This window comes from Meles meles, chromosome 21, assembly GCF_922984935.1.
Source record: "Meles meles chromosome 21, mMelMel3.1 paternal haplotype, whole genome shotgun sequence".
NCBI classification, from domain to species: Eukaryota; Metazoa; Chordata; class Mammalia; order Carnivora; family Mustelidae; genus Meles; species Meles meles.
The window spans coordinates 1,381,082-1,408,465 of NC_060086.1; the positions used below are offsets into that span (position 1 = coordinate 1,381,082).

Consider the following 27,384-nt stretch of genomic DNA (forward strand, 5'->3'; position numbering starts at 1 on the left):
AGAAATGAAGGGAAGAAAAGAAGGGAAAGGAAGAAATAAAATAAAATAAAACCTTTCTAAGAAAGGAGTCCCTCACCTTCCTTCCACCACCAAATCTACCCACCCCCTGGCGACTACCCCCACATTCTCTGCCTGCATCCCTATTACCCTGGATGAGTTGTCCCTGTTCCCCTCAAAGTCCAGCTCCTCCGTGTGGGCTCAGAATCCCGTCTCTTCATGCCTGCTCAAGGACGTCCTCTCAGTGACCCCTCCCAGGCATCTTGACATCGACAGTGTTTGTCTTGCTTCTGGACAGCATTCGAACCTGTTCTAGATCTCCTATCATGAAAAGTGTTCTTCCTTGATCCTGAGGTCCTCTCCATAGCAAAATTTACCAGAAGGATTTTCTGTGCTCAATGTTGCCAGATTTTCCCATTCTCTTTACCCTCAACCTATTCCAATCAGGGTGACACTCCTTGAAAACTGCTCTTGGCGTGATCACCAATTATTTTTGTGTTGTTAGATCCAAACTGCTTTGCAGTCTGCTTACTCTCCATGATATTTGGCTTGGCTGTTCAAGTCAACGGTCCCCTAGGGTGCTGTGAAACTACATGCTCTTGCTTTACCTGCTGCCTCACTAACCAGTTCTTAGCCTCCACTACTGGCTCCTTCTCTCCTGAGTCTTTAAATGTTGAAGTGTCCTAGGGTTCTTTATCCGTATTCTCCCTCCACAACCAAATTATCTCCTCTATTCTCATGGCTTTTTATACTGTTTACATGATGACAAAATTCCCTGAGATTCATGTCCTTGTGTAATCTCCTCCCATATCACATCAGGGTTGGTCTGTGAGATCAAAAAAAGGTGGCGGAAGTGATGTTGTTACTAAGACTAGGTCATAGTGCGGTTTCTGCCTCTTGCTGTCTTGGATCTCTTGCTAGAGAAGTAGCTGCTAAGTCTGAAGGACACTGAAGTACTCTCTGGTATTGCATATGCCTCTGGTCAATAGCCTTCTGCATTCACCATCTTGGAAATGGATCCCGCAGCCCTATCAAGCTTTCAAGTGACTGCCGCTCCAGCTAATCCTTGACTGAAACTTTGTGAGAGCCCCAGAACAAGAATTACCCAAATAGCTGACCAACAGAAACTGTGAGATAATAAATGTTTGCTACTTTAGGCTACTAGCTTTGGGGTAATTTGTTAGGTATCAGCAGACAACTAATACAACCCCAGTGTACATCTACAGCCTTGTCCACTCCACATTGCTCCGAATTTATATATCAAAGTACTGCCTGATATCAACCTTTAATTATTCAAAAGCATCTCAAAATCAACAGGGGCAAACCAAAAGTCTTGATTCAGAAAACCCCACTACCACTCAGTTTCCACTTTGGGAACAAAAATCTCCATCTCAATAAGCGTGAGCAGAAGGAGTTAGAGGGCTCTGGAAAAAGAAAGACAAGGCATAGCTTTCTTGACATGAGAAAAGTCTTCTTACGTTCCCAGGCATCTTGAGACCTATGCTTGACGAGCACCACTCACTCAAAGTGTATTTTTTGCAGCTCTCCCTGGAGTATGTTGGAATTGCAGAAGAATAGGCCCCGGGAGAAGATTTTAAGGGAAGAAAAAATGTAGGAACAAATAACCACTGTCAGGGGCGGCCTGATCATATCGGGCACAGTAGATCCGTGGTCAAACTCCCAGCTCTGATTCAAAGGTGAGGACTGACCTGCTAAATATTCTTGAGTTATCGTTGTAGGATCTAAACCCCTTCGAACGCTCAGGTGGTGGGCCAGCTAGAGCCAGAGAAATGCTGACCCTTGCTGACCTGTGACTTCAACTTGGACTCTGCCACCTTAAGATGACTTTCGTACCAATTCTGTGCTGAATCCCCCATGGCACAAGCCTCTCTGTAAATATGTATGTGCCCTTGGCCTAAAAATTCCCAAGTTTTGTTCAAGGAGTCACTGTTTGGGAAATACCCTGGCTGTTCTCCTCACTGTTGTAGGTCAAAACCTTGCCCTTTTCTACTCCTGGGCTTGGTCGTGTCTTTGACTCAACACCCACCAAGAGATGAAACCAGTTGCAGGGAACATAACCAGTCAGTTTCTGAGGCCAGAAACCTAGGAGTTATCACTGATTTCTTCTTTTCCCTCACCTTCCACATCCAGTCGGTCGGCTCTACTTCCAGAATTAATCTTGCCTATGCCTACTTGTTTCCAACTATATTGCCTTGGTCCGGACCACCAGCATCTTCACCTGGACAGAGCTCCCTTTTTCCATACATGCCCATCCAACAAGAGCAACCACAGTGAATGGTCTCTATAAAGCTTATGCCATGTCCCCTGGCTGAAACCTTACAGTAGCTTCCCATTACACTTTGGAATAAAATTCAAACTCTTTACCACAACCTACCTACAAGGCCTTGTGTGACCCAGCCCTGCTAGCTCTCATTCATTCATTCTCCAAACGTTGAACCATTTTTCTGTTTCTCAAATACTTCAAGCCCATTCCTGCCTTACAGTCTTTATATAGATTTCTCCCATACTTTCTCCTTTTTCATTCCGGCTTCAGCAAAAATATCACCTCCTCATGAAGTCCTCCTCTACCTGCTTCAAAATCCAATTATAATAACTAACTGTGGCGGTCATTAGTGCTGGTCACCAAATATTTCTGGTTCTCCCCTTTTCTATACACATGGTCTTGCCCTTCTGAAGTTAGGTGTGACGATGTAACTGTTTTTGCTAAATGGAATGTAAATCGCAGAAAATTTAAGAGCCAGTGTCTGATCTGCCACATTCCTTTCTCCTGACTTGGTCAGACCATGGAAACATGAGTCAAAATTAAGCTTCCATCAGTCTGAGTTGCTGATCGATGTCCCCGTTCTAACCTGTGATGGATGTGTGGCAAGGAGTGAGAAATAAACCTTTATTATTTCAAACAGCTGAGATTGTGGAGCTGTTTGTTACCACAGCATTACCAGCCTAACCTGACTGCTACACCGTGTGCCACGTACTGGGCGCTGTACACATATTAACTAGTTTACTACTCACAACGAGCCTATGAGATAGATACTATTATTGTTCCCATGGTATTAACACAGTGACTGGGGCACAGGAAAATTAAGAAACTTTTCTAATACCACAAAGCTGGTAATGGGCAGAGGTGAAATTTGAACTTAACCAATCTGGTTCCAGGTTTTACTCGTAGTCACTCTAGTACTGCTTATCAAAGACTTTCAAACTCATGTTTGAACAGGAATTGACAGAGTTATGGGTTTGATTATACATTCATACATATATAGAGAAAAGGGAACTGTCAGTTTTCATCAGGGTTGACAAATATATATACGAATGCAAATATTTACATTTTTTAGAAATACAGATATTTCAATTGCTATTTTATTTTAATTTTTAAAAGTTTTATTTTTTGAAAGATTTTATTTATTTCATTTATTTGAGGGAAGAGGGGCAAAAGGGGAGAGAGAGGGGAAGAATCTCAAGCAGATTTCTTTTTTTTTTTTTTAAGATTTTTTTTTTATTTATTTATTTGACAGAGAGAGATCACAAGTAGGCAGAGAGGCAGGCAGAAGAGAGTGAGAGGGAAGCAGGCTCCCTGCAGAGCAGAGAGCCTGATCAAGCAGATTTCTTACTGAGCGCAGAGCCCCACCCACCTGGGGCTCAGTCTCATGAGCCCGAGATCATGACGTGAGCCAAAACCAAGAGTTGGCTGCTTAACCGACTGAGCCACCCAGGCACCCCAAAAGATTTTATTTTTAAGTAATCTCTACACCCAAGGTAGAGCTCGAACTTACAACCCTGAGGTCAAGACCTTCATGCTCTACGGGCGGAGCCAGCCAGGAGTCCCTGCTGCTTTACTATCTGTAGCAGGGCAGCAGTTACGACGAGCAGCAACCCATTAAAGTGGCAGCTATTTCGGGGATTCAAGATTATTTTTACAAATCTAAAAATAGTCTCCAAAGTGCAACTTCTTAAAAAGTTCTTCCCCCACCTTTTAGAAATACTTCTGAGGACTTTTTTTTTTAATTTAAAACAAATTCTGGAGGCATAGTTCCCATGTAATCAAATGCATGCGCATTCCAAGTGCACAGTTTGCTACGACTTTTGGCAAATGTACACCTGAGTGCCCAGCACCACTGTCAAAATGTGGAACTTTCCCACTCCCCCAGGCAGGACCCTCTGACCCTTCTCAATCAGCCCTGTCCTCACCCCTGGCCCCAAGCAATGACCGATCTGCTTTTTGTTGCTGTAGGTTAGATCTGGCTTCTCTAGAGTTTCACACAAACAGAATTATACAGGATGAGTTTTGTGTCTCGCTTCTTTCACTCAGCACAGTGTTTTTGCGATTCCCATGTTGCTGTGTGAATCAGCGTCTCCTTTCCAAGGGCAGCGTTTAGTAACAGAAAGTAAAACAAGTGTCAGTTCTGGACGGAACTTTCATGAGTATTCTCAGTTCCACACTTCATTCAGGCAAGATTCTTTGAACCAACTTTATGACATGGAATGATGTCTCTGCATCTGCGGTTTCTGGAAAGAGGAAACTCTTTCTGAAACTCTTGAACCCTGAGCCCTTGGACCCTGAAACTCTTTTTCTCTGGCAGCATCCTCCAAACCCAGGGTCAGCTTTCCACCCCACCTGCAGAAAAGAGCTCAAAATCGACCATACGGGAAGGAGAAAAGCAGATGATTTCAAATGAGGGGAATAAGGGGCACGTGATGTTCTTCTCTGACACGACGGATACAGATTAGCCCCCTCTCCGGTCACCTTCTCACATCTCCCTGACTTCTCCCTGACACTGGCCGCAGCCGAGTGACTTTGCTCCTTTGAGTACCTGTGGCAGATGAAGAGCCGGTCTCGGGCAGCAGCATCCCTCCCTGGGAGACGATCTGCTCGCCCACCCCAGGCAGCCGCACGTGGCCACGAGTCACGCTTTGGCCGGATCTGAAGGGCCAGCCCGAGGTAGCTCCGGCTCATACCCTGAATTGCTGGAGAGGACTCCCCTGTGTGAACACGCCGCCACTGCTCAGGCCCTTAGCCTGCTCAGCACTTAGGCTATTTCCACGTTTCATGTTCACCGTCGACACCTCAACATACAGTCCTCAGGCGGCCCTGAGCCCGTGCTCACGTGGGAGACGTTGCCGGGCGTGTGCTCGGCACGGGGCTGCAGGCTGGAGGGTCTGTTCATCTTCCCCTTTACTGGGCATCTTGAGGGCTCTCCGGGGCTTGTGCCATGGGTCTTTTACTTGCTGCCGCCCCAGGGAAGGGAAAACGGAGCCCTTCAGCCAGGACCTCTGCCCATGAGCCCGAGGCAGGCCCTGTGGCTCCCATTCCCACTTTCTGCTTGTTTCTGGTTGGCAAAGAGGTCTCACTCACTCGGGTCTTGACGAGATCTTTCGGGGTCTTTCTCCTTTTGTGTTTTATTCACCGTAGTGTACATCTGAAGCATGGAGTCACTCTGCCGTCGGACTGTACGTCTGTCTGTCTTAAGCTACTTTTCTCGGCTTCCCTTCCATCCTCCCTCTGTCCACTCCTGCTTGGATACCTGCCTCTTGGGCCCAGAAATACCTTCCCAGGCTTGTCTTGGAGGCTGTAGCGTTCTTTGTTCTCTTCTCCGGGTCATCTTTCCAAGCTCGGTTCAGACGCCAGCTCTCTTGTTTCTTCAGTCAGAAGGAACCTCTCCCTTTTCCTTCTTCCTGGGACAGTCGCTGTGACTACGTTTGTACTCAGGGGTCTGCACTGTCTGGTGTTAGCTGGACTGTGACTTTCTGGCAGCTGGTCCCCCTCCTTGTTCCATGACCATCCCATGGGCCCTGCCCCCCCAAATGAGAGCATACGAGCATCACTGAGGCAAAGGTGACCTGGGGTGTGTGGGGGTGCCCTCTGGATTCCTGTTGCTGGATGACCATAGTGGTAGCAATCCCTATGAGCAGGCATTCTGCGAAGAGATCCTTACAGCTCTGAAAGACTATAAAATGGTTCTGTCTCCGTTACAGATGAGGAAATTAAGGCTCAGAGAGGTAAAATGACTTATTCAAGGTTAATACACCCAAAACTGCATTTACCATTGTCGATGGCACATTCATTCCTTTTCCCAAATTACCCTACATCCGCGGGACTTTCTGATGTCTAGGACAGGAAGTGCTAACAGAGCATGCTTCCCCTTGTCATGGGGTGCAGCAAAACCCAGTGTCCCTGCAAAGGTTGTCTGGGCACAGCCTTGAGCTTAACAAGCAAGTCACAGGATACTCAGTCGATCAGAGTAAGTTTGAGACTTCCTATTTTTTAAAAAGATTTTATTTATTTATCTGAGAGAGTGAATGAACAAGAGAGCATGAGCAGGGGAAGGAGCAGAGGGAGAGGGAGAAGCAGACTCCCCACTGAGCAGGGAGCCCAACACGGGGCTTGATCCCAGGGCTCTGGGATCATGACCCAAGCCATAGGCAGATCTCAACTGACTGAGCCACCCAGGAGCACAGGACTTCCTATTTTTTTTTTTCCCGATAGACAAATTTCAGTGCATTTAAACAATATCTCAAATAGGTCTTGGAACTCATTTGGCATCTTGTTACTCTAGGTGGAAAACCTCAGATCTTCTTGAGTTCCTTTTTGAGAGACATCATCTAAAATTTTCTCATGTCCTTGTGATTAACTATGGTAGCTTGCTGAATCAAAGAAGGTGAATATGTACAAGTTCAATTTGTACAGTTTCTTTCTGGGCTTGGAACACAGACTGAGCAACACCTGGCCTCATTGGAACCAGCAAACGGATTTTTTTTCATCCAAGAATTTTCAGATTTTAACAAGAGAAATGCTCTCCATAATAAAGGCATAAATGGGTAAATGAGCTCACACAGACCTCACCCTAACGGAAACCCAGTGGAACACTCTTGCTCACCTGCTATATTTGACTACAGACCACATGGACAGTCACCAGTTCCTCCCTGCTTGTCAGTCCAGAGCCTCTAACTTTCCTTTCCAAGGAGGCTGATTTCTACACTGACATCCCTCCACGGGAGTCTTCTGGGCTTTTCACAATAACTGTCCCATCAGAGGGATGACAGTTTCTAAAATGTGGACAGTCGGGTTACTGAGAATATCTTCATTCTCACAGTGGATTCAGCAAAGAGAGCACCCTAATGTTCATTTTTTTAAAACGCTTTCATTGGGAGATAATTAAAATACCTCATAATTCATCCACTGACAGTATACAATGCAATAGTTTTTAGTATATTCCCAGGTGTGTGTGACCATTATTGCGATTAAGTTTGGAACACTTTTTTCTTTTTAAGTTTGGAACATTTTCATCACCTCAAAAGGAAACTCTGTGCTCTTTGCTTTCTACCCTTCTGTCCCCCAATCTAGTCCTTGTTAGGTCCGTTATTAAAACGAGACTGAGACAAGTGAAAGTTATTTAAAGCTTTATTCTATGCCAAGCATTAGAAGTAGACAAAGTTGAAGTTATGCAAAGCTTTAAACTATGCCACGCATTAGAAATCAGACTGACTGGCCAGGGCCACTCCAAAGACAGCGACCCTTCCCAGTCTTACAGACTAATTTTTATAGAGACAATTTGCCCTATAGTGGCTGTTTGACCTAACCTATTACTCTGGTCAGAATTGGTGCTCAAGGGCGCCCGGGTGGCTCAGTGGGTTAAGCCGCTGCCTTCAGCTCGGGTCGTGATCTCGGGGTCCTGGGATCGAGTCCCGCATCGGGCTCTCTGCTCAGCAGGGGCCTGCTTCCCTCTCTCTGCCTGCCTCTCTATCTACTTGTGATCTCTCTCTGTCAAATAAATAAATAAAATCTTTAAAAAAAAAAAAAAAAAGAATTGGTGCTCAAGGTTGGCGCCCAAACGGCAGGGTTTACGTTCTTTGGTGGTTAGGAAAAGAGTATGTGTGTTTCTTACTGATCGGATGTCTCCACCTGGCCCGACTCGTCCTTGTATTCTGGGCTCTGTTATCAGGAACTGGCTGACCATATTTTACTGGCTTCCCAGACTTGCTTCTAAGTAAGTTTCTCGGGGGGGGGGGGGGCAGGGTCAGTTTAAGTTTTACTGCACAAACAATAAAATGGCTTTTAACCAAGATGGAGTCGCTCTGTCTAAATAGGCCCTTACAGTCCTAAGCAACTACTAATCTATTTTTTGTCTCTGTAAATTTGACTATTCCAGGTGTTTTATGTAAATGGAATTATGTATGTGGTCTTTTGCCTCTTAATGTCTTAAAATATGTGTGTTTATACTGTAATTCTGCTTTGAGAAAATCAAAATTTAAAATCAGTGTTTTTAGCTCTGTGACATCATACTTTTTTTTTTTTTTTTTTTTTTGACAGAGAGAAATCACAACTAGGCAGAGAAGCAGGCAGAGAGAGGAGAAGGAAGCAGGCTTCCCGCGGAGCAGAGAGCCCGATGCGGGGCTCGATCCCAGGACCCTGAGATCATGACCTGAGCCAAAAGCAGAGCCCTTAACCCACCGAGCCACCCAGGCGCCCCTCATACATTTTTTTTCAAGATTAGCAGAACATTAAGGCAAATACAGAATTAAATTTTCTCCTCCCATCCTTGAAAAAGTGCCCAGAGGCATTTTTTTTTTCTTTAAAAGTTCACTCCATTTGAGGGGAGTTGGGTGCCTGGGTGGCTGAGTCAGTTAAGCATCTGCCTTTGGTTCAGGTCGTGATCTCAGGGTCCTGGGATCGAGTCCTCTGTTGGTCTCCACACTGTGAAGTCTGCTTCTCCCTCTGCCCCTCCCTCTGCTTGTGCTCTCATGCTTGCTCTCTCTCATACAAATAAAACCTCTTAAAAATATGTTACTATTGGGGAGCCTGGGTGGCTCAGTGGGTTAAGCCTCTGCCTTCAGCTCAGGTCATGATCTCAGGGTCCTGGGATCAAGCCCCACATCAGGCTCTGCTCAACAGAGAGCCTGCTTCCCCCTCTCTCTCTGCCTGCCCCTCTGCCTACTTGTGACCTCTGTCAAATAAATAAATAAAATCTTTTTTAAAAATATGTTATAATTACTTTTATAAAACTGTGGGACATTGTATTTAATTTTTTAAAAAGGATTCCTGGGGCATCTGGGTGGCTCAGTCATTAAGTGTTTGCCTTTGGCTCAGGTCATGATCCTAGGGTCCTGGGATTGAGCCACTCTTCAGGCTCCCTGCTCAGCAGGAAGTCTGCTTCTCCCTCTGCCCCTCCTCTCTGCTCATGCTCTCTCTCTCTCTCAACTAAATAAATAGAATTTTAAAAATAAAGGATTTCTTGAAGGAATGGTCAGCACTGTCTAGAACATCAGAGAGGTCAAGTAAGACTGAAGGGAATTTAGTTATTAAGAGGTTTTTGTTAAACTTGTACATTCTTCATGGCACCATCCATAATACCCCAAAAGTGGAAACTATCCAAATGTCAATCACTAATCATTATACAAAATATGGTATGTGCATATCATTGAGCATTATTCAGCCATAAAAAGGAATGAAATTCTGATACATGGTACAATGCGGATGAACCTTGAAAACGTTATGCTGAGTGAAAGAAGCCAGGCACGAAAGGCCACATATTATATGATTCCATGTATATGAAATATCAAGTAGACAAGCCCACAGAGACAGAAAGTAGATTAGTGGTTTCCACGGTCTTGGGGGAGATGTTCACATCAGGTCGGGAGGCTGAAGATGTGAAAGCTTCCGTTTCGTTGTCATGGTGGAGGTAAGGGACAGAAGAACAAGGACAAGGGAGAACGGGATGTTTAGCAAAAACTGGAATTACAGGCCCCGTCTTGCACATTCGGACAGCCACAGGAGTTGTAAGAGATTGGGGCTACTGAGAACGAGGTGACGAGTTTGTAGACTTTCTGTATGTAATGTGGTGGCTGGTGTGGGCAGGATGCTGGTGAGCCTGCTGGTGAGGTGGAAGAATGAGAAAGTTGTCAAGAAAGGGATGAAGATGAATCCCACAAAATCTGAGTAAACTTAAAGCATTCAGCAGAACATCTGACCCATGTAGAAAGCTCTTATTTGTTTAAAATAATAGTCATTTGAGCACTGGTGGTGTAAGTGATGAATCACTGAATTCTACTCCTGAAACCAAGACTGTACTGTATGTTAACTAACTAGAATGTAAATAAAAATTTAAAAGTAAAATATGATAATAGTGGATTATTTTAGAGGGATATCAGTTTTTTTGAGGTATAATCCACATATCATGCAATTCATCCTGCTATATTGGTCAACTATTTTTTGACTAGGGTGCCAAGATGACTTAATTGGGTATAAACAATCTTTTCAACAAATGGTACTGAGACAAATAGATTTTCTTGTGGGAAGAATGAAGTTGGACCTTTTCCTTACACTATATACAAAAATTAACTCACATCCTAGTGGGAATGAAGTGATATTTCATCTTGATTTTGATTTACGTTTTCCTAATGAATCAATAATGTTGAACATTGTTTAGTGTGCCTATTGGCCATTTTTATATGTTCTTTGGAGAAATATCTATCCAGATACTTTGCCCATTTTCAATTTAATTAAATAAAATTTAAAATAGTATACAATTCATTTTTTAATTGTAAAAGTTCATTTCATATTCTGGATACTAGACCTTTATCAGGTATATGATTTACAAATATTTTCTCCCATGCTTTGAATGTCTTTTACTTCCTTTGAAACACAGAAGTTTCTTATGGAATTCTTTTTGGATGATGAAATGTTCTAAAATGTGTTGTGGTGATGATCACACAATTCTGTGAACACACTAAAAGTCACTAAACTGAACCCATAAAAGGGTATGTCCTGGGATGCCTAGTTAAACATCCAATTCTTGGTTTCAGCTCAGGTCATGATCTCATGGGTTGTGAAATGGAGCCCCACCTGGGGCTCCATGCTCAGCAGGGAGTCTGCCTGAAAATTGTCTCCCTCTGCCCCTCCCCACAAGCATCCACACATGTGTTCTCTTTCTCTCTAAAATATTTTTTTAAAGGGTGTATCTTGTGGCATGTGAATTCCATCTCAATAAAACTATTATTTTTTTTTATAAAAAGGAATGAGGGGCACCTCATGACTGGCTCAGTCATTAAGTGTCTGCCTTCAGCTCAGGTCATGATCCTGGGGTCCTGGGATGGAGCCCCACAAGGGGCTCCCAGAGCCTATTTCTCCCTCTCTCTGTACCCCTCCACCCTGCTTGTGCTCTCTCTCTCTTTCAAATAAATAAATAAAATCTTAAAAAAGAAAAAGAAAAAAGAACATACCTTTGGAGTTTTGTTGACTTTGAGTCTATCAGTTCTGCAGTAGATGTCAGTGCAATTTTGGTTATTCAATAGGATAGTAATCAAATATTCTGGCCATGATTGGCTGCTAAACTCACAACCATCCACCCCCCACCCCCCCCACCCCCAATTTATAGGCCTTGATTTTGTTCAGAAGACAGCAGGCTAGGCCTGCCCCAAGCCCCATGGGATGATGGAAGTTGAGTAGGAAAGCCAGTAAGACAAGCTCATTCCTTTTGCCAGGAGCTTGCTTTCTCATCATCCCTTGAAGCTAAGAGTATGGAATAGGAGAGAGAAATTAAGGTAAGGACCGTGAAGCAAAAAGAAAACAGGACTTGATGATTTGGGAAATTCTCAGCCTATCCAGATCTCAAAAGATGTTAAAATCAGGAGAAGCCTGTCAGAAAGCATGGGCTGGACAGAGAGGCTAGGTTGTGGCCGGACACCCTTTTGCTAGTGCCTGGAAGAGGTGAAAAGCTCCGAGCACTTTGTTGTGGGAGTGCTCTGTGAAGGACCAGGGCTCCCCTCAGCTATCTCAGCAGGAGCCAGGAATAGAAATGGCATTATCTCGAAGATCTGTAGAGGAATCTCGTCTCAGCCAGCGAACCCCGTGACATTCATGGGAGACCGGCCAAGCTCTTAAGGGTATTATGTCAGCAGAAACACCGCTGGCAAGGGCAAGTGGAAGAGAGAAGACGACACTGAAGAAGGCTTTCGAGTTCCCTCAAAATGGGACAAGCAGGACACAGGCCGATTTAATCACGTGTCACTCAGCTGTAAAGATGTGCGACCCTTGGTGGCGGCCGAAGGGGGGCGGGGGGCGGGGCGGATTGCAGGAATCCCTTGTTTTTCAGAAGTTTGCCTGATGCCACTTCCCCTTCAGGAGAGCTCTACATAAGCACCCGTTCTCACCAACCAAAAGAAATCCGAAGATTTTTGCTTTTAAAAAGTCAAGAAAGCAAAATCGGCCTTGTTTGGCTCCACCTAGCGTCTTTCCCCGGAACTACACCCGGCCTCCCGGCGTCAGCCGAGCTTGGAACGTCTGTGCTTCAGCTCGAGTTGCTCTGCGCATCTTAGCAAGACGCGTCCGAAGGTACCAGGAGAGCCCAAGAGAGGTTCTGGGAATGCTCAAAATGTCCCCATATTAAATGAGTGGTAATTGCTTTTTTACTTTATACCATTTTGGCTTATAAAAACTTTCAAAGGAACACGGTACTTGCAGACACCAGGGAAACCTGTATTCCCAGGCCTTGAAACCTAGGGAATTTTCTGGGTTGGATTTTAAAATTGCTTGGAACCAGGGATTCCTTTTTCCCTTCCGTTTTCTTCCTTTTAAAATTGAAATGCTTTGGGGCACCTGGGTGGCTCAGTCTGTTAAGTGTCCTACTCTTGATTTTGGCTCCGGTCACGACCTCAAGATCCTGGGATCCAGGCCCGTATGGGACTCTATGGTCGGTGCAGAGTCCGCTTGCCCCTCTCCCTTTGCTCCTCACCCCCCCACCCCACTTGTGCTCTGTCTAAAATAGATAAATAAAACCTTTAAAAATACATAAATTGAAATGCCTCTGTCATCCTATGCCTAAACAGACACTGAATTCTGGGATTAGATCGTTTGTTTGGGTGAACCCTAATCCACACCACAGTCGCGTGAGATTCTCAGGTTCATGGATAAGGAGGACTTTTGGCCCCAGAGGATCATATCCAGTCTCTCATACCTAATTCAGATGATTTAGATAATGAGCTGTGGGACTTCTGAGCTGACGAGGTTTAGAACTTGTGCTGATGTTTAAGGGGCTAAAACTTGGGGGGGGGGGGCATGGGATGGAGTGAATGTGTGGCCCGTGGGTGGATATCAGTCTTTGAGAGCCAGACAACAAATTACAGTAAACGGAACAATGATCCCCAATATCATCCCCCAAACTTGTGAATATGTTACCTAACATAGTAAAAGGAACTTTGCAGATGTGATTAAGTCAAGGATCTTGAGATGAAGCGGTTTTCTTGCTTTATCCAGGTGGATCCAGTGTAATCACATGGGTCTTTCTAAGAGGGGGCAGAAAGGTCACTCAGAGGATGTGACAAAGGAGGCAGAGGGATTTGAAGATTTGTACCGCTGGCCTCAGAGATGAAGGAAAGGGCCACAAGTCAAGGAATGCAGATGGCTTCTAGAAGCTGGAAGAGGCAAAGAAATAGATTCTCCCAAATGCTTGTTGTCACTTGATTCTGTCTCAGTAAAACGCATTTCAGACTCTGACCTCAACAATTATTAGATAATGTTTATACTGTTTTATTCCACGATGAGGGGTAATTTGTTACAGCAGCAATGGGAAACCAGTCTCAAGCCCTACGGAACTTTGGTGTAAATTGTTGGCAGAACGGAAAGAGGCAGACAAGAGGAGTAACTCAATCACATATGGACAGTCTGGAGAAAACCCATACAAACTCTTGCTCTCCCTGACCCAGGAGAGGCTCATTCCTCTGGTCAGGTCGGAGGGCATGTGGCCAGGCTCACAGGTGGGAAGCCGTGGGGGGCTGATTCCAATTAAGGAGAAACTTTTGATAGGATTGTCTGAGAACAGAGTTCCCACTCAGGTTGTGGTGTGTCCTGCTGATGGAGGTGTAGGGCAGGAACTGCTCCCTGTGTCGTATGCGTTATGTATGTATCCCAGTCATTATTTTAATCCTGTCTGTTGTTTGATGTACATTAGTCCCTCCTTCATTTCTGAGACCAGATATTAGACCTTCTCAGGTCTAATTAGATCAGCACTTTGACTCTAATGTGTACAACCAGTATCTGGGGAGTTTGTTAAAATGCAGATTCTAGATCACGTCAAGCTGGGACCTGGGAGAGGTGGTGACCTGTGGTGACTTTAGGTAACAAGATTCTAGCGATCAGTGATTCTCAAACTTGAGCGTGCATCAGAATCACCTGAAGGCCTAGCTGCGCCCCCACCTAGAATCTGATTTCATAGGTCTCAGGCCCGAGAGTTTGCATTTTTAACCCACTGAGCCACCCAGGCGCCCCGAGAGTTTGCATTTTTAAACAAACTCCCAAATGAGGAGGAGGAAGTGAAAGAGGAACCGTACTTGGGGAGCCAACATTCTGTGAGCCTTGGCTTTGGCCCTTTTTGGAATGCGGTGTGGTGTCCGCATTGCTGAAGTTTTGACTGTTTAGTTTACCAAGTGTTTCCATTGCTCCCAAGAAACACTTGGGAGGGGTTATTCATTTTTCCTTGGGTTTAGCTCTGTTGTCCATGAAACATAAATGTCAGACATTTCTTACGAGGATTTTGGTGACAGCCACGTAGAAGAGGTCTCTGCTGGCCTCTTCTGGGACTCACTGCTCTTGAACCTTTACTGTGTGCCAGATCCGGCCTTGGGCCCTTGCAGAGTAAAGGTTAAGTCCTTGACCACAATGGGGGGCAGCCCCCCACTCCTTGCACTGCCTGTCTGCGGACCTCGTGATCTGCGCCAGGACCATTCATTACCCTCCAGGGTGAAGGAGACGCCTCGCACGTATAGGAAGCTCACCTAGCGCCTGGCATCGCACGCTAGCTGGCTGAGTGACTCTACCTCCAAATGTACCATTCCGCCCACGGGGCCCCACGACAGGTGCCGCTGACTGTTCAGGGAAGGGTGGGTCAAGCAAGGGGAGAAGGTGAGCAGGGGAGCCTGGAGGACACTGGAAGGAAGGATAATGAATAGGGACTGGCTGAGTTCCCCAAGACCACTAGGCGCCATCAAGGCTCCAAGGAGGCCAGTGCCCCCCCCACCCTGGGGACGCTCCAGGCAGGAGGTTACTGTGGCCCCCGGCCGCACAGGGTGGAGGGCCTGAGCGAGGTGAAGGCTCCAATGAAGGCCACCCCCCTGCTTCCTTCCCCATCTGTGCCTCCTGCCATCCTGGTCCATTTTCTCCCCTGTCTTGATGGCCCCACTGCCCACCCAACAGACCCCCGAGAGCACGCCGCTCAGGGCATCAGGCAGGGCAGGGAACAAGCAGCGGCCTCCCCTGGGGCCGGCTTTATTGGGGGGCGCTGGGTGGGGGTGGGGGGCTAGGCCTGCTGGGAGGGGGCGGCGGGGGGATAGGCCTACTTGGGGGGGTCACAGCGGGGGGCTAGGCCAGCTGGGGGGGCGAGGCGGGGGGGCTAGGCCTGCTGGGGGGCGAGGCGGGGGGGCTAGGCCTGCTGGGCCCGCAGCAGCGCCCGCACCTGGCTGATCTGCCAGTCGACGCTGGAGCGCGCTGTGCCCCCCAGGGCCGCGTACTGCTCCACGCTGTGGCCGTAGTCCCACACGCGGCTCACGTCGCCCGAGAACAGGGGGCTGCGGGACAGAGGACGTGGTGGGCCAGGGCCCAGTGGGGGTCCCCGGGGGCCCCATTGGCCCGCGCGCACCCTTGGGGCCGCAGCGGGGAGGCGGGGGCGCACCTGATGGTCTGCAGATCCTTGAGCGACAGCTGGTTGAGGGCGACCCCCTTGGTCTCGGCCATGAACACGGCTTTCCCGGAGGCCTCGTGCGCCTGGCGGAAAGGCATCTAGGGCAGCGACACAGGGCGGCTCCGACTCAGCCTTCCTCCGCCCGGTTCTGCCCGCGCCCTCCCTCACGCGCCCACCCTCGGCCCGGGGACGTCCCCATCTCCTCCCGCTGCACCCCAGCCACCCCACACTCACCCCTTTGCGGACCAGGTAGTAGGCGAGGTCAGTGGCCAGCATGTCAGGACTGAGAGCCCGTGCCATGTTGTCCCGGTGAATCTGGGGGACGCCAGTGGGGGAGCGGTGAGTCCTGGGGACCCTGGGTGGTGAAGCCGCCAGCCTCCCACCCTTAGCCCCAGGGAGATCTACTCTGACCCAGCCTGTTCCGCCCTCTCCGCCGTTTGCCATCATCCCCGATGACGATGACGCTGAGGGGAGCTACGGGGTCCCCAGCTTTGGCTGCATCAGAACCGCTGGGGTGGGGTGGGTGGTGGGTAAAGACAGCCCAAGCGAGAAATGCCATGAGTTGCTCGGTGTTGAAGCTGGGTGCTAGTCCACAGGGCATCATGGTGCGGTCTCAGCTGAAATCTCCCGTCATAAGTGACGGAAAAGATCTGGTCAGGCCAGTTGATGGGACCCCTAGTGTCTAACTTGCTTCCATTCTACTGTGGCTTTTGTCTCTCCGCTGTTCCTAGGGGCAGGAGCAAACACCTACCCTCCTCCCCCTGCCCCATATCTTCTGGATGCACCCACCCTCCCCTCCCCTCAAGACCACCTCCTGGCATGTAGGAACCTGGGGGAGAGGACAGGGGCTTGCCTGCAGTGTGGAGATGATGCCCGTGGCCACCTGCAGGACGGCACTCATGGTATCTGACACTTCAAATACGGCTTCCTTGTCCTCCTGGGAGGCGCGTGGCAGGAGGTGAGAGTCCAGCAGCCCTGTGCCCCACTGAGGCATCCCACTGCCCTCCGCGGGGAACGCTCAGCACCTCGTAAAACCCACATCGACAGAGAGGAGAGAGTTCTCAAGGACAATCAAGGGCCGGGTGCATGGGATGGGAGGCGGCAATTCTGCGGGGCCCCTGCCTGGATGTCTAGGGCCCCAAGAAATGGGACACGGTGTATGTGCAGGTGGGGCCCTCCCCCACAGCCCCAGCCTCGCACCTGTAAGTCCTTGTTGTAGGTGCTTGGGAGTCCCTTGAGCGTCATCAGGAGCCCAGAACACTGAGAAAAGAGTGAGAACGAGGAGACTGGACCTCAGAGCCCATCCTGCAAGTTCCCTCGGGACCCTCCGGGTCAGCCCAGAGCCTTGCCCCCACTCCCTGCCCTGCTCACCCGCCCAAACACTCGCCCCGCCTTGCTCCGGATTAGCTCCAGGCTGTCTGGGTTTTTCTTCTGGGGCATCAGGCTGCTTCCGGTGCTGGGGACAGAGATACTAGGGCTGAAAGGGCTCCCCTGCCCCTTGGCTGGTCTGCTGGCTGCATCAGGGGAGGGCTAGCGGCATGCAGTTCCGGTCTGCCCCGGGCCAGGGCCAGGGGGGCGGATGTTGGGGAGGGAGGGTATGGGGAGGAAGGAAGCCATGCTGGTGGGTGCAAAGCCGGGTACGGCAGGGCCCAGCCTTACCTATAGGCATCTGAGAGCTGCACAAAGCTGAATTCCTTGGTGCCATAGAGGATGAGATCCTCGGCCATCCTGCTGAGGTGGGTCATGCACAGCGAAGCCCAGAACAGGAACTCAGCTTGCGGGAGGAAAGGGAGAGCAGGCTCTCCGGTCCCCAGGCTTCTCCTGCTCCCCACTCATTCTGGAGAAGCCCCAGGGGGACCAGACTTGGGGTGGGAGGAGGCAGGAGGGGAGCCAGGGCTAGATTAGAGCCAGATGGAGCTAAATTAGGGCACAGTGCAGGGGAGTGGCCCTAGAGGCCAAGCGGGCTGGCTCCGAGGACTCACCCACGAAGTCTCGCTCACTGGTGGCATCCATGCTGTTGAGAGTGATGGCCCCAAAGTTCAGTTCTGGAGAAGGACGTGGGGAAGGAAACAGGGCTGGGCTGGAGGGTGAGGAGGGCCTTCCTCTACCTCTAATCAGGTTGCCCAGCCACCTCCTTCTTGAGGCCCTTTTAGGGAGGAGAGTAGGGAGCGGCAGGAATGGGGGAGGGTCTCTTGTTCGGGTCCCAGGCACCAAGCAGGAGCCCTGAGTGTCCCCAGCGCCATGCACCGCTGCTACAAGCCTTCTCTTCCCGCTCTAGCCTCGCTGTCCGTAGGTGATAAATGAGGGTTTCAACCAGCCCCCTGCCCCTCCAAGTGTGTGTCTGTGGGACCTGGCAGGTGCTGTGGGATCGCCAGGGGGAGGGGCAGGGCGCCTCACCTGCTCGGAGCAGCTCCCGGTCCACACCCAGAGGGTTGCCCGCAATGGCCCCGCTGCAGGAACAGGGGATCCCAGGTGAGCAGGGCTCCTAGCACATACATGCGCACACACACACACACACACACACACACACACACACACACACACGTGCACACCCGGAGCCGAGCCCCGATGGTCAGGGCGGCCACCCAGGCAGCGTGGCTGACGGAACGCTTGTCCCCACGGAGCCGAAACGGCAGGCTGAGGGCAACCAGCTGGCTCTCCAACCTCTCCGCAGAACTCTGGCCCTGCTCTGGCACCCTTGCTGGCCCGGGCAGCCCCATCTCCGAGACCGCCGCGGTCCGTGCGGAAGAACCGCGGACGGAGAGGCTCGTTGCCTGGCCGGCTGGCCTCCTCTGTCCTTCTTAGCGCCTCCTCTTCCGTCGATCCCCAGGGACAGTCCCCCACCCCCACCCCGCCACGAGGCCCTCGGGACACGGGGGGCGGACTCACCTCCCCAGGGGCAGGACATTGACCCGCTTCTGGACCTCCAGCAGCCTCTCTGAGTCTCTGGTCAGCGCCACAGCATGGCTGGAGGAAGCCAGAGGGTGGAGGTCAGGGCCTCGGGGCCCTCCGTTCTGTCACAGCCCCTCCACGGCACCCCTGCAGGACGCCGCGCCCCACTCACCTCAGGATCCAGTGGCTCCAGCGGATGGGCTGAGCCCTTTGCAGGTGTGTGTACCCCGGGAAGAGGACGTCGCGTTCCCTGTGGGGGGAGAAGAGCTGCAGAGGCCTGAGGGGTCCGCGGCTGCCGCAAGGCCTGTGTCACCCGCGCCCCGCGGGCCCCAGCAGGGAAGAGCGAGGCCAGCCTACAAGGACCTGCCTGCGCGAGAAACCAAGCGACCTCCTGGGGACAAACACATCCTAAAGGAAGAGACCAGAAAGGGGGCAGCGTGATCCAGGGACGGGGCCTCCCCAGAGCAGGATGGGAGCTGGGACCCGAGGCGATGCCGTCCTCAGCTCTGAGCAGAGTGACGGCGAAGGAAGGGACGCCGAGGGTACTACCTGGCGGGGGAGCCACATCTGTGAGCCCATGAGACGCACCCAAGGACCTCAGAAGAGCAGGGGGCACTTTCAAAGAGACAAGGCGCTGCAGGTGACGGTTTTGGTTGGTTGGTTTGTTGCGAACAGCTTTACTGAGACGTCATTCACCCACTTACACTGTACACTTCTGTGTACCTGTCACCCCATCAATTTTAGACGTTTTCGTCCCCAAAGAAGCGACCTTGTAGTCATTAGCAGTCACTCCCCATTTCTCCCAGCACCCCCCGGGGCAACGGGTCTTAGGCTCTTGTTCTCCCCTCCATGGTAAGGTCTGCGAACGAGAGATCACAGGGAGCCGGGGTCACCCTATCTCTGACACCAGACAGGGACTTCTCAGCAGCAAATCATCCAGGTCTGGAAGGAGCCAAGTCACCCTCAAAGACGTGCGGTCGAAAGAGCCAGAACTTGGGATGAGGCCGGTGGGAGGCAGCTTTGGCTGTCCTGTGCCAGCCATGCTGGGTGGGGACCGGGGTGTGGAGCGGCTGAAGAGTGACCTGGGCTGCCCCCGGCACAGGCAGCCCCTGTCCTCAGGCTTCAGGCATCTGCCTAGTGCCTCAGTCTCCTACTTACGAAGCCTCAGAGGGTGAGCTCGCCCTGTCTGCTGAGCTCAGCTGGCATGGGAGTAGGAAACATGGCAAAAAATGCCCCCATTCCTGGCTGCTTTACCTTATTAGTCCAGGAGGTCCAGGACACCCCCGAGCCCCGGGGCCTGGCTCCCCAACGCCCTTCACCTTTGCCACGTCAATCTGGCATTCAGGCTGCCTGTCCCGGGGAGAGGAGACCCTGGCGGTCCTTGTGCCCCTCCCTGCCACCTGGGGGTCCATGGGAGACTCACGCCTCGGCCCGGTCCACCATGGTTCTGATGAGCTCCCAGAGGAGGGAGGACAGTTGAGAGCAGTTCCGTCGCATCCACAACCTGAGGTCTGTGACTACCTGCGGGGAGGAGAGGGTGGCACTCAGGGACACAGCCGGGGAGCCGGGACCACTGCAGAGCCCTACACCCGCCACGGCGGCTCCCCAGGATCGGGAACGCACGAGGCCCGGGGTCGGGTGGTGGGGAGTCCCGGAGCTGGCAGCACCTGGTCATTCCGACTGCGGCCCGTGTGCAGCTTCCCCGCAGTCTCGCCGATGAGCTCCTGGGGGCAGAGGGAGGCAGGGGGTCACGGTCAGCCCAGGCAGGGCCTGGTTCCTCCCAGCCCTGTCACCGTCCCTCCCTACCTCGGGGCCCTGCCATCTCTACAGAGGTCACCCGCTCTGAGGCCGGGCCAGCACTCTGCCCATGATGAAGGGAACAGAAGGTTGGTGCTTATGCTCCAAGGGGCCACGGGTGAGGCAGAAGGGGGAGGCCAGGTGGACAGCAGGGGGTCATACCTTCAGACGTCGCTCGTTGGCTGTGTGAATATCTTCATCGTTGGGGTTTAGTTTGAAGGTGCCCTGAGCCCACTCCTCAGCCACCTGCAACAGATGCCAACAACCCCAGGGGTCACGGGTCAGCCATCCACAGCCTTGGTCCCACCCCAACTCTGATCACTGACTGTCTCTGTGTAAGAGTTGCGTCCTAGGGGTGCTCCCAGGAAGCGCGAATGCTCCACGGGCGGTTATAGCCCCCACACCCAGGGGAGCACCTCAGGCCCAGGTCTCCTTCCCCTATGAGCCATGGGCCACGGGCCATGGAGGCATTAAGGGATGAAGAGGGACCCAGCACAGCACATGGTTTACAAGGCACCTTGACAGGGGCACCTGGGGGGCTCAGTACATTAAGCAGCCGACTCTTGATTTCGACTCAGGTCATAATCTCAGGGTTGTGGGACTGAACTCTGCGTTGGTTCCCCGCTCAGTGAGGAGTCCGCTGGAGTTTCTCTCTCTTCCTCGCCCTCTGCCCCTCCCCTGCTTTCTCTCGAAGATAAATAAATAAAGCTTTTTTTTTTAAGCTTTTAAAAATTAAAAAAAGGGGTGCCTGGGTGGCTCAGTGGATTAAAGCCTCTGCCTTCAGCTCAGGTCATGATCCCAGGGTTCTGGGATCCAACCCCGCATCGGGCTCTCTGCTCATCAGGGAGCCTGCTTCCTCCTCTCTCTCTCTGCCTACTGATCTCTGTCTGTCAAATAAATAAATAAAATCTTTAAAAAGAAAAGATTAAAAATTAAAAAAAAAAATTAAGAGCACCTTGACGGACATTTAATCACAAGGGAAAATGTGCCTGGAGGGCACATCCTTTACAACTTGTGTCTGGGACTTGGTAGAAGCCTGGGACCACAGGGTGGCGCGCTAGAGGGGGCTCTCGGGTGTACAGAATACCTTGTCCAGTCCACGAAGTATCTGGTCCATCTCGGCCTTGGTGAGGAGCCCTGCCTTCTCCAGGCCCCGGCTGTAGGCCTTGCTGCCCTGCACGTCCACCTCCCACAGGTGTCGGTCGTAGGCAATGGATGAGTTGAACTTCTCCATGATGGGGTCCACTGCGCCCACAAAGCGGCCACCCCATAGCTTCCCACTCTGGCCAGGAGAGCAGGAACAGTTAATATCCTTCCCACCCTGAGAACAGCGCCTCTCACAAAGGGCCCGTGGGAATGCTAGCAAGTCTGACGGCAGTGGGAACCAGCAGGCAGGGCCATTCTCACTGGACAGATAAGGAAACTGAGGCTCAGAGAGGATCAGGAACTTGCTCGAAGTCACTCGGGGAGCCAGTGTGGGAATGTGGCTGGACACTGAACTTAGGGTTTTCTCCCCCCGGGACACTTCTCTAAGGAAATGATGGCAGGGGACGAGGCACCCCTGAGACTAGAGCAGAACTTCTGGGACCTTCCGTGCCACTGCCCAAGGGGAGAAGTCACTCCGGAATGCAGAGTCTGAGTTCAGCTCTGACGCTCTGACGGCAACGACAGCCGTCCCCGCTGGCGCACTCCGCGTCTCACTGCGTGCCAGGCATGACTGCCGTCACTTGGCCCGCGCCAACAGAGACTCTGATGTGGCTACCAATTCTATCCTGCGGCAGATTGGGGGAAACCAAGGCACAGAGCCCTTGCTGGGGTGATAGAGCCCAGACTACAGCCCGGCTATCTGAAGCAGAGTCCGCACTCCTCCCCCCATGTTCCTCTGCTGGCTCTGGTTTCCCGAACTTTTGCAGCAGGGACAGGCAAGGAAGCACCTGAGGGGCCCCCGTCAGGCTCAAATGGCCTGCATTTCTCTCCCACAGCTTGGGGCAGGGCCCAAGATCCCAACCTCCACCACTCCTTTGGAGAGTGCCTCTGGCACATCTCTTATCGTTGGCCTTCTAGAAGGTCACCAGCTGACCCTATGCCCCCCAGGAGCTAAGGGCAGAGGGGTGGGGCAGAGACACCTCTGTTTTGAAAGAGTACAGAGGCCACAGCCTGTGACAGATGGGGGAGGGGTACAGAACACAAGGGAGCCATCCTAGCTCCCAGAAGGCCAAGGATTGGGAGAGTGTTCCCTGGTTGAACCGAGGCATTTTACTTCACTGCAGACTTTCCTGTGGAGGGAGAGTTTATAATGGCTGCTGGGGACATATGTCCTCCTCTGTCACCCTGCAACGTCCCAGACCCCCCTAGCCACCTGACTGCGGGCATATTCCATAACCTTTCCAAGCTGCAGGGTTACCCCCGATAAACGAGGACGATGGTAGTACCTATCTGCTCGAGCTGTTGTGACATTCAGTTAGGGAAAATTTCTAAGTGCGTACACAGCCCAGTAAATTCTCGCAGTAAGGGAGGGGCCCAGGGCCGCCAGAGGCTGGGGGTGTCTTAGCGCCGCTCCGGCTCCTGTGTGCACCATGGGGGCCTCCACTGCGCTCACGCCCCAGGCTGTGACCCGACCCCTCGTTGCCCAGCAGCCTTGGCTGTCTGAGGACTCTGCCCTGCAGAAGCAGCCTCCACCCCCCTCAGCCTTTTGAGCTAGATCCGCCCCTTACCCGCCAAGCCTTGATCTCCCGCAAAGCACCACGTGGGTTCCTCTCCTGACCACTGGGGCCAGAGGACCAGGGCAGGCCAATGCCAGTCAGGATTGGGAGCCAGCGGGCCCCTCTGCCGGGAACCTGGCGCTGCCTCCTCCAGCAGACCCTGGACTCCCTGCCTGGGTTGTTAGTAATAACTACTACCTAACAAGCGGGGCTGCAGCCAAACCAATTAGCACCAACCCACAAGACGGCCTGGGGCAAGCAGAAGTCACCTGATGCGCTGGTCTCCTGAAGGCAGCCACTCTACACTGGGGCCAAGCTCCCGCCCCACTGGCAGGCTTAAAAAGACCCCAGAAAGAGGGGTTCTGGTGGCTCAGTCCACTGAGTGTCTGACTGTTGCTTCTGGCTCAGTTCTAAGTCCTGAGATAGAGCTGTGCTGCTGGGCTCCCTGCTCCGTGGGGAGTCTGCTTGAGATTCTCTCTCCCTGTCCCTGTGTCCCAGCTCTTCTCACCGCCCCCCCACAAGCTCTCAATCTCTCTCTCTCAAATAAATAAATAAAATCTTTAAAAAAAATTTTTTTTAAAGATTTTTATTTATTTGACAGAGAGAGAGAGATCACAAGTAGGCAGAGAGGCAGGTGGGGCTTGGGGGGAAGCAGGCTCCCTGCTGAGCAGAGAGCCCGATGCGGGGCTCAGTCCCAGGACCCTGAGATCATGACCTGAGCCGAAGGCAGAGGCTAACCCACTGAGCCACTCAGGGGGCCCATAAAATCTTTTTCTAAAAAAAAGATCCCGGATGGATGTCAGAATGAGGTGCCACCATTTGGGCTCTGAAGAGAGGGGGAGTCCCAACATGGCAAAAAGGGCACTCCTCCAGCCTAGAGCACATCTGGGCCAGAATGACACCTTTGGGGCAAGGGTGCAGGAGTACTGGTTTGGGTTGGGATGAATAAGCAACAGTCAATTTAGAATGCCCAGGGAAATGCCGTGTTGTTACTGTTGGTATCCTTAGCCAGCATTTACTGAGCACCTACTCTATGGTACAATAGCTCGGCCCTGGGCTAGGCATTCTGCATATGCTATTACACCCTCCTGGGAGGTGGGCACTGTTGCCCCGGGGGCCAAGGGATTGCTTCAGAAACCAACTTTGTTTGCCTCCAAAGTCCAAGCCCTACCGTCGCCCCCCACACCATGATCCAGAAACTATCAGGACAGGCATTCTTGTTTATGCAGTTTATATCCAGTTTATGCAGATGAACAAACTGAGGGCCAGAGACAGGAAGTGCTTTGCTAGGTAATGAGGACCAGAAAGGACTGGAACCCCGACCTCCTGCTTCCCAGGCCACAGGCTCCCTTCACTGGCACCAAGCAAACAGCCCCCTTTACCTGAAAGGTTCAAAGCAATGACCTCATGACCCAGGACCTTCCAGAAGGAGGCAGAGATTTATTATCATCCCCATCTGCCAGATAATCCAACTGAGGCCCCAGAAAAGGAACCTGTGCCTCGGACTCCCGCCAGGAGTGGTCAGGAAGAGAACCCAGGCGCCCTGTGGCTCTAAGGGAGAGAGGCCAGTGAGAGAGCAAGCCACCAGGCACTGGGGCCAGTAGGGCCACAGGGCATGGTCCCGGAACCTCCTGGTTCCGTCCACCAGCCAGAGTCAGGGGGCCTCTGCGGCCGCAGGAGAAGGGGCGCAGGGTGGGGACCGACGGGAAGGGCGTCGGGAGGTGAGGGAGCTGGACGAGGGGGCAGCCCCCTTCCTGCGCCCCGGCTGGGGGCACTGTCGGGTCGGGTGGGTCAGGGCCACCCCCTCGCCTCGCGGGTTGGGAGCGCCCCAAGGCTCCTGGGGCGCGGAGGGGGCGGAGAGCAGACGGGGATGCGCGCCGGGAAGCCCAAGCGCGGGACTCCCAGGCTCCGGCAGGTGCACCGGGAGGCCCCGTCTCCGGAGCCGGCGGAGACCCGGAGGGTGGCCGGCGGCAGGTGCGGCACGCGGGGTCCCGCGCGCAGGTCGGGCCCGGCGGCTCCCAGAGCGCCCGTCCGCGCGTCCCGCGTCCCCGAGGCCCACTCACCTCCGAGGCCATGCCGGCGGTCCTCGCCTCCGCGGGCCCCGGCGGGCCGGCTCTGGAAGACGAGCGGGACTGAAGGCCCTCGGCGCCGCGGCCTGCGTCCCTCGGGAGGGGCGGGCTCCGGGCTCCGGGCTCCCGCGCTGCGCTTGGCCCTCCTGTCCCTCGGGTCCCGCCCGTCCCGCCGGTCGGACGCTCACCGCTCCCGGCCGCGCCGTCAGTGCCCGCCCGCCGCCTGGCCGGGCTTTTCTGGCCGCGAGCGCGTCACCGCCGCCCCGCCCAGGGCCCGCCTCCTGGTGCGGCCGCACCAATCCCAGGCGGCCTGCAGGGGGGCGTTGCCTCCGCCCTCCAACCCCGGCTGTGGGCGGAGCCGCCGGGGGCGGGGCTTCGGATCCAGGGACCCAGAGCGGGCGTGGGGGGTGAGGCGAGGCCAGAGCGACAGCACGGAAGGCGGTGACAGCGCGGGACGCTGGAAACAGCCGCCAGGCCTGGCGGGGGAGCAGATACAGAAGGTGCGAAGGCATGCCCCATCATCCGTCCGTCCGTCCATCCTTCCGTCTGTCCGTCCATCCATCCATCATTTGTCCGTCCATCCATCCACCCACCCATCCATCCACCCACCCATCCATCCACCCACCCATCCACCCACCCACCCATCCATCCATCCACCCATCCAACCGTCCATTCATCCACCCACCCATCCATCCATCCATCCACCCATCCAACCGTCCATCCATCCACCCACCCATTCAACCACCCACCCATCCATCCATCCATCCACCCATCCAACCGTCCATCCATCCACCCACCCACGCATCCATCCACCCATCCAACCGTCCATCCATCCACCCACCCATCCACCCACCCACCCATCCATCCATCCATCCATCCACCCATCCAACCATCCATCCATCCATCCATCCACCCACCCATCCACCCATCTATCCATCCATCCACCCATCCAACCATCCATCCATCCACCCACCCACCCACGCATCCATCCATCCATCCAACCGTCCATCCATCCATCCATCCACCCACCCACCCACCCATCCACCCATCCACCCATCCACCCATCCATCCATCCATCCACCCATCCAACCGTCCATCCATCCATCCATCCACCCACCCACCCACCCATCCACCCATCCATCCATCCATCCAACAGAAGGCACCGGCCCCTCCTCTGTGCTGGCTGGACTTGACTTGAAGAAGAGAACTGACACCTGCCCCAGGAAGCCCTGACAGTGCAGACGGTGTCCGGGAGCCTGAGGGCAGCACGCAGGGCCGGCGTGGACCGGGTACTCAGGGCAGATTTCCCTCATGAGATTCACTCTTCAACAAAAGTGACAAGCATCCGACTCGGGCCCCGAAGGGGCTTCTGGTGGGCACGTCCCCCCGATGAGAGGGAGTTGGCCCTGCGAAGACGAGGATTAGGATTTTCCCTGCAAAGAGAGCAGCCTGGGCAAGGCCTGGAGGCCAGAACGCGAACGGCCTGCTTGGAGAGCAGGAGCGGGTTACAGCGGCTGCAACACAGCGACCGGAGTGGGACGGACAGGACTGCTGGAAGGAGGTGGGGGCAAGATTAGGAAGGGCTTTGAGTGTCAAGGGACAGGGTTCGGGCTTGGTCCTGTAGACCACAGGGACCAACAGACCGGGCTTACTCGCAGCTCCTGGAATGTATCAGGCTGTTTCAAGTCTCCTTAAACGCTCTTCCCGCACTGGGAATGCCCTTCCTTCGCGGTCTGTCTCACGGCTCCCCACCGCCCGCCCGTGTTCCAGCGAAGCATCATCAGTGTTGGGGAGACTCCGGATGTCCATCCCTGGGCTCCCACTGGACCTACAGAAGCATCTAGTAGTCTTTCCCTGGCTTGAGAGTGCTGCAGTTTTCTTTCGTTTTGTTTTTTATTAGCACGGAGAGACCGAGCAGGCCTAGGGAGGGGGAGAAGCAGAGTCCCCGCTGAGCAGGGAGCCTGACCACAATTCTGGGATCATGACCCGAGTGGAAGGCAGATGCTTAACCGCTGAGCCACCCAGGCGCGCCAAGAGCCCTGTAGTTGTAGCTTCCAGGTCCTCTCCCTTACCCAGGCCTCGTCCACGTTATCTTCAGGACTCCCAGCCCTTTCTTGTCTTCTCCCAAAGGAGCCCCAGAACTGGGCTGCATCAGGCCACAGGTAGACAGAATTTGGGAAGCCCGTGAACCCAGCTGTGACCCCAGCTGTGACTCATGTGCTCCTCTAAACTGAGAGA

The 27,384-nt window shown here is 52.8% G+C and overlaps 1 protein-coding gene across 2 annotated transcripts; it reads right to left on the reverse strand.

Annotated features, from left to right (window-relative positions):
- Nucleotides 1-13,524: 13,524 nt before the first annotated feature.
- Nucleotides 13,525-25,367, reverse strand: ASL (argininosuccinate lyase). 2 transcript variants are annotated; one of them, XM_045993734.1, is made up of 16 exons: nucleotides 25,141-25,367; nucleotides 21,463-21,657; nucleotides 20,538-20,621; nucleotides 20,246-20,302; nucleotides 20,002-20,099; nucleotides 18,751-18,828; nucleotides 18,576-18,653; nucleotides 18,084-18,136; nucleotides 17,669-17,731; nucleotides 17,346-17,460; nucleotides 17,058-17,142; nucleotides 16,887-16,946; nucleotides 16,540-16,623; nucleotides 15,921-16,001; nucleotides 15,678-15,784; nucleotides 13,525-15,573 (listed from the first exon to the last, which is right to left on the reverse strand). In XM_045993734.1, the coding sequence occupies exons 1-16, from the start codon at nucleotides 25,150-25,152 to the stop codon at nucleotides 15,429-15,431; spliced, it is 1,395 nt and encodes a 464-aa protein (XP_045849690.1). In that variant the 5' UTR covers nucleotides 25,153-25,367; the 3' UTR covers nucleotides 13,525-15,428. The 2 variants fall into 2 exon arrangements, with proteins under 2 accessions (XP_045849690.1, XP_045849691.1); XM_045993735.1 differs by lacking the exon at nucleotides 21,463-21,657.
- Nucleotides 25,368-27,384: the final 2,017 nt, after the last annotated feature.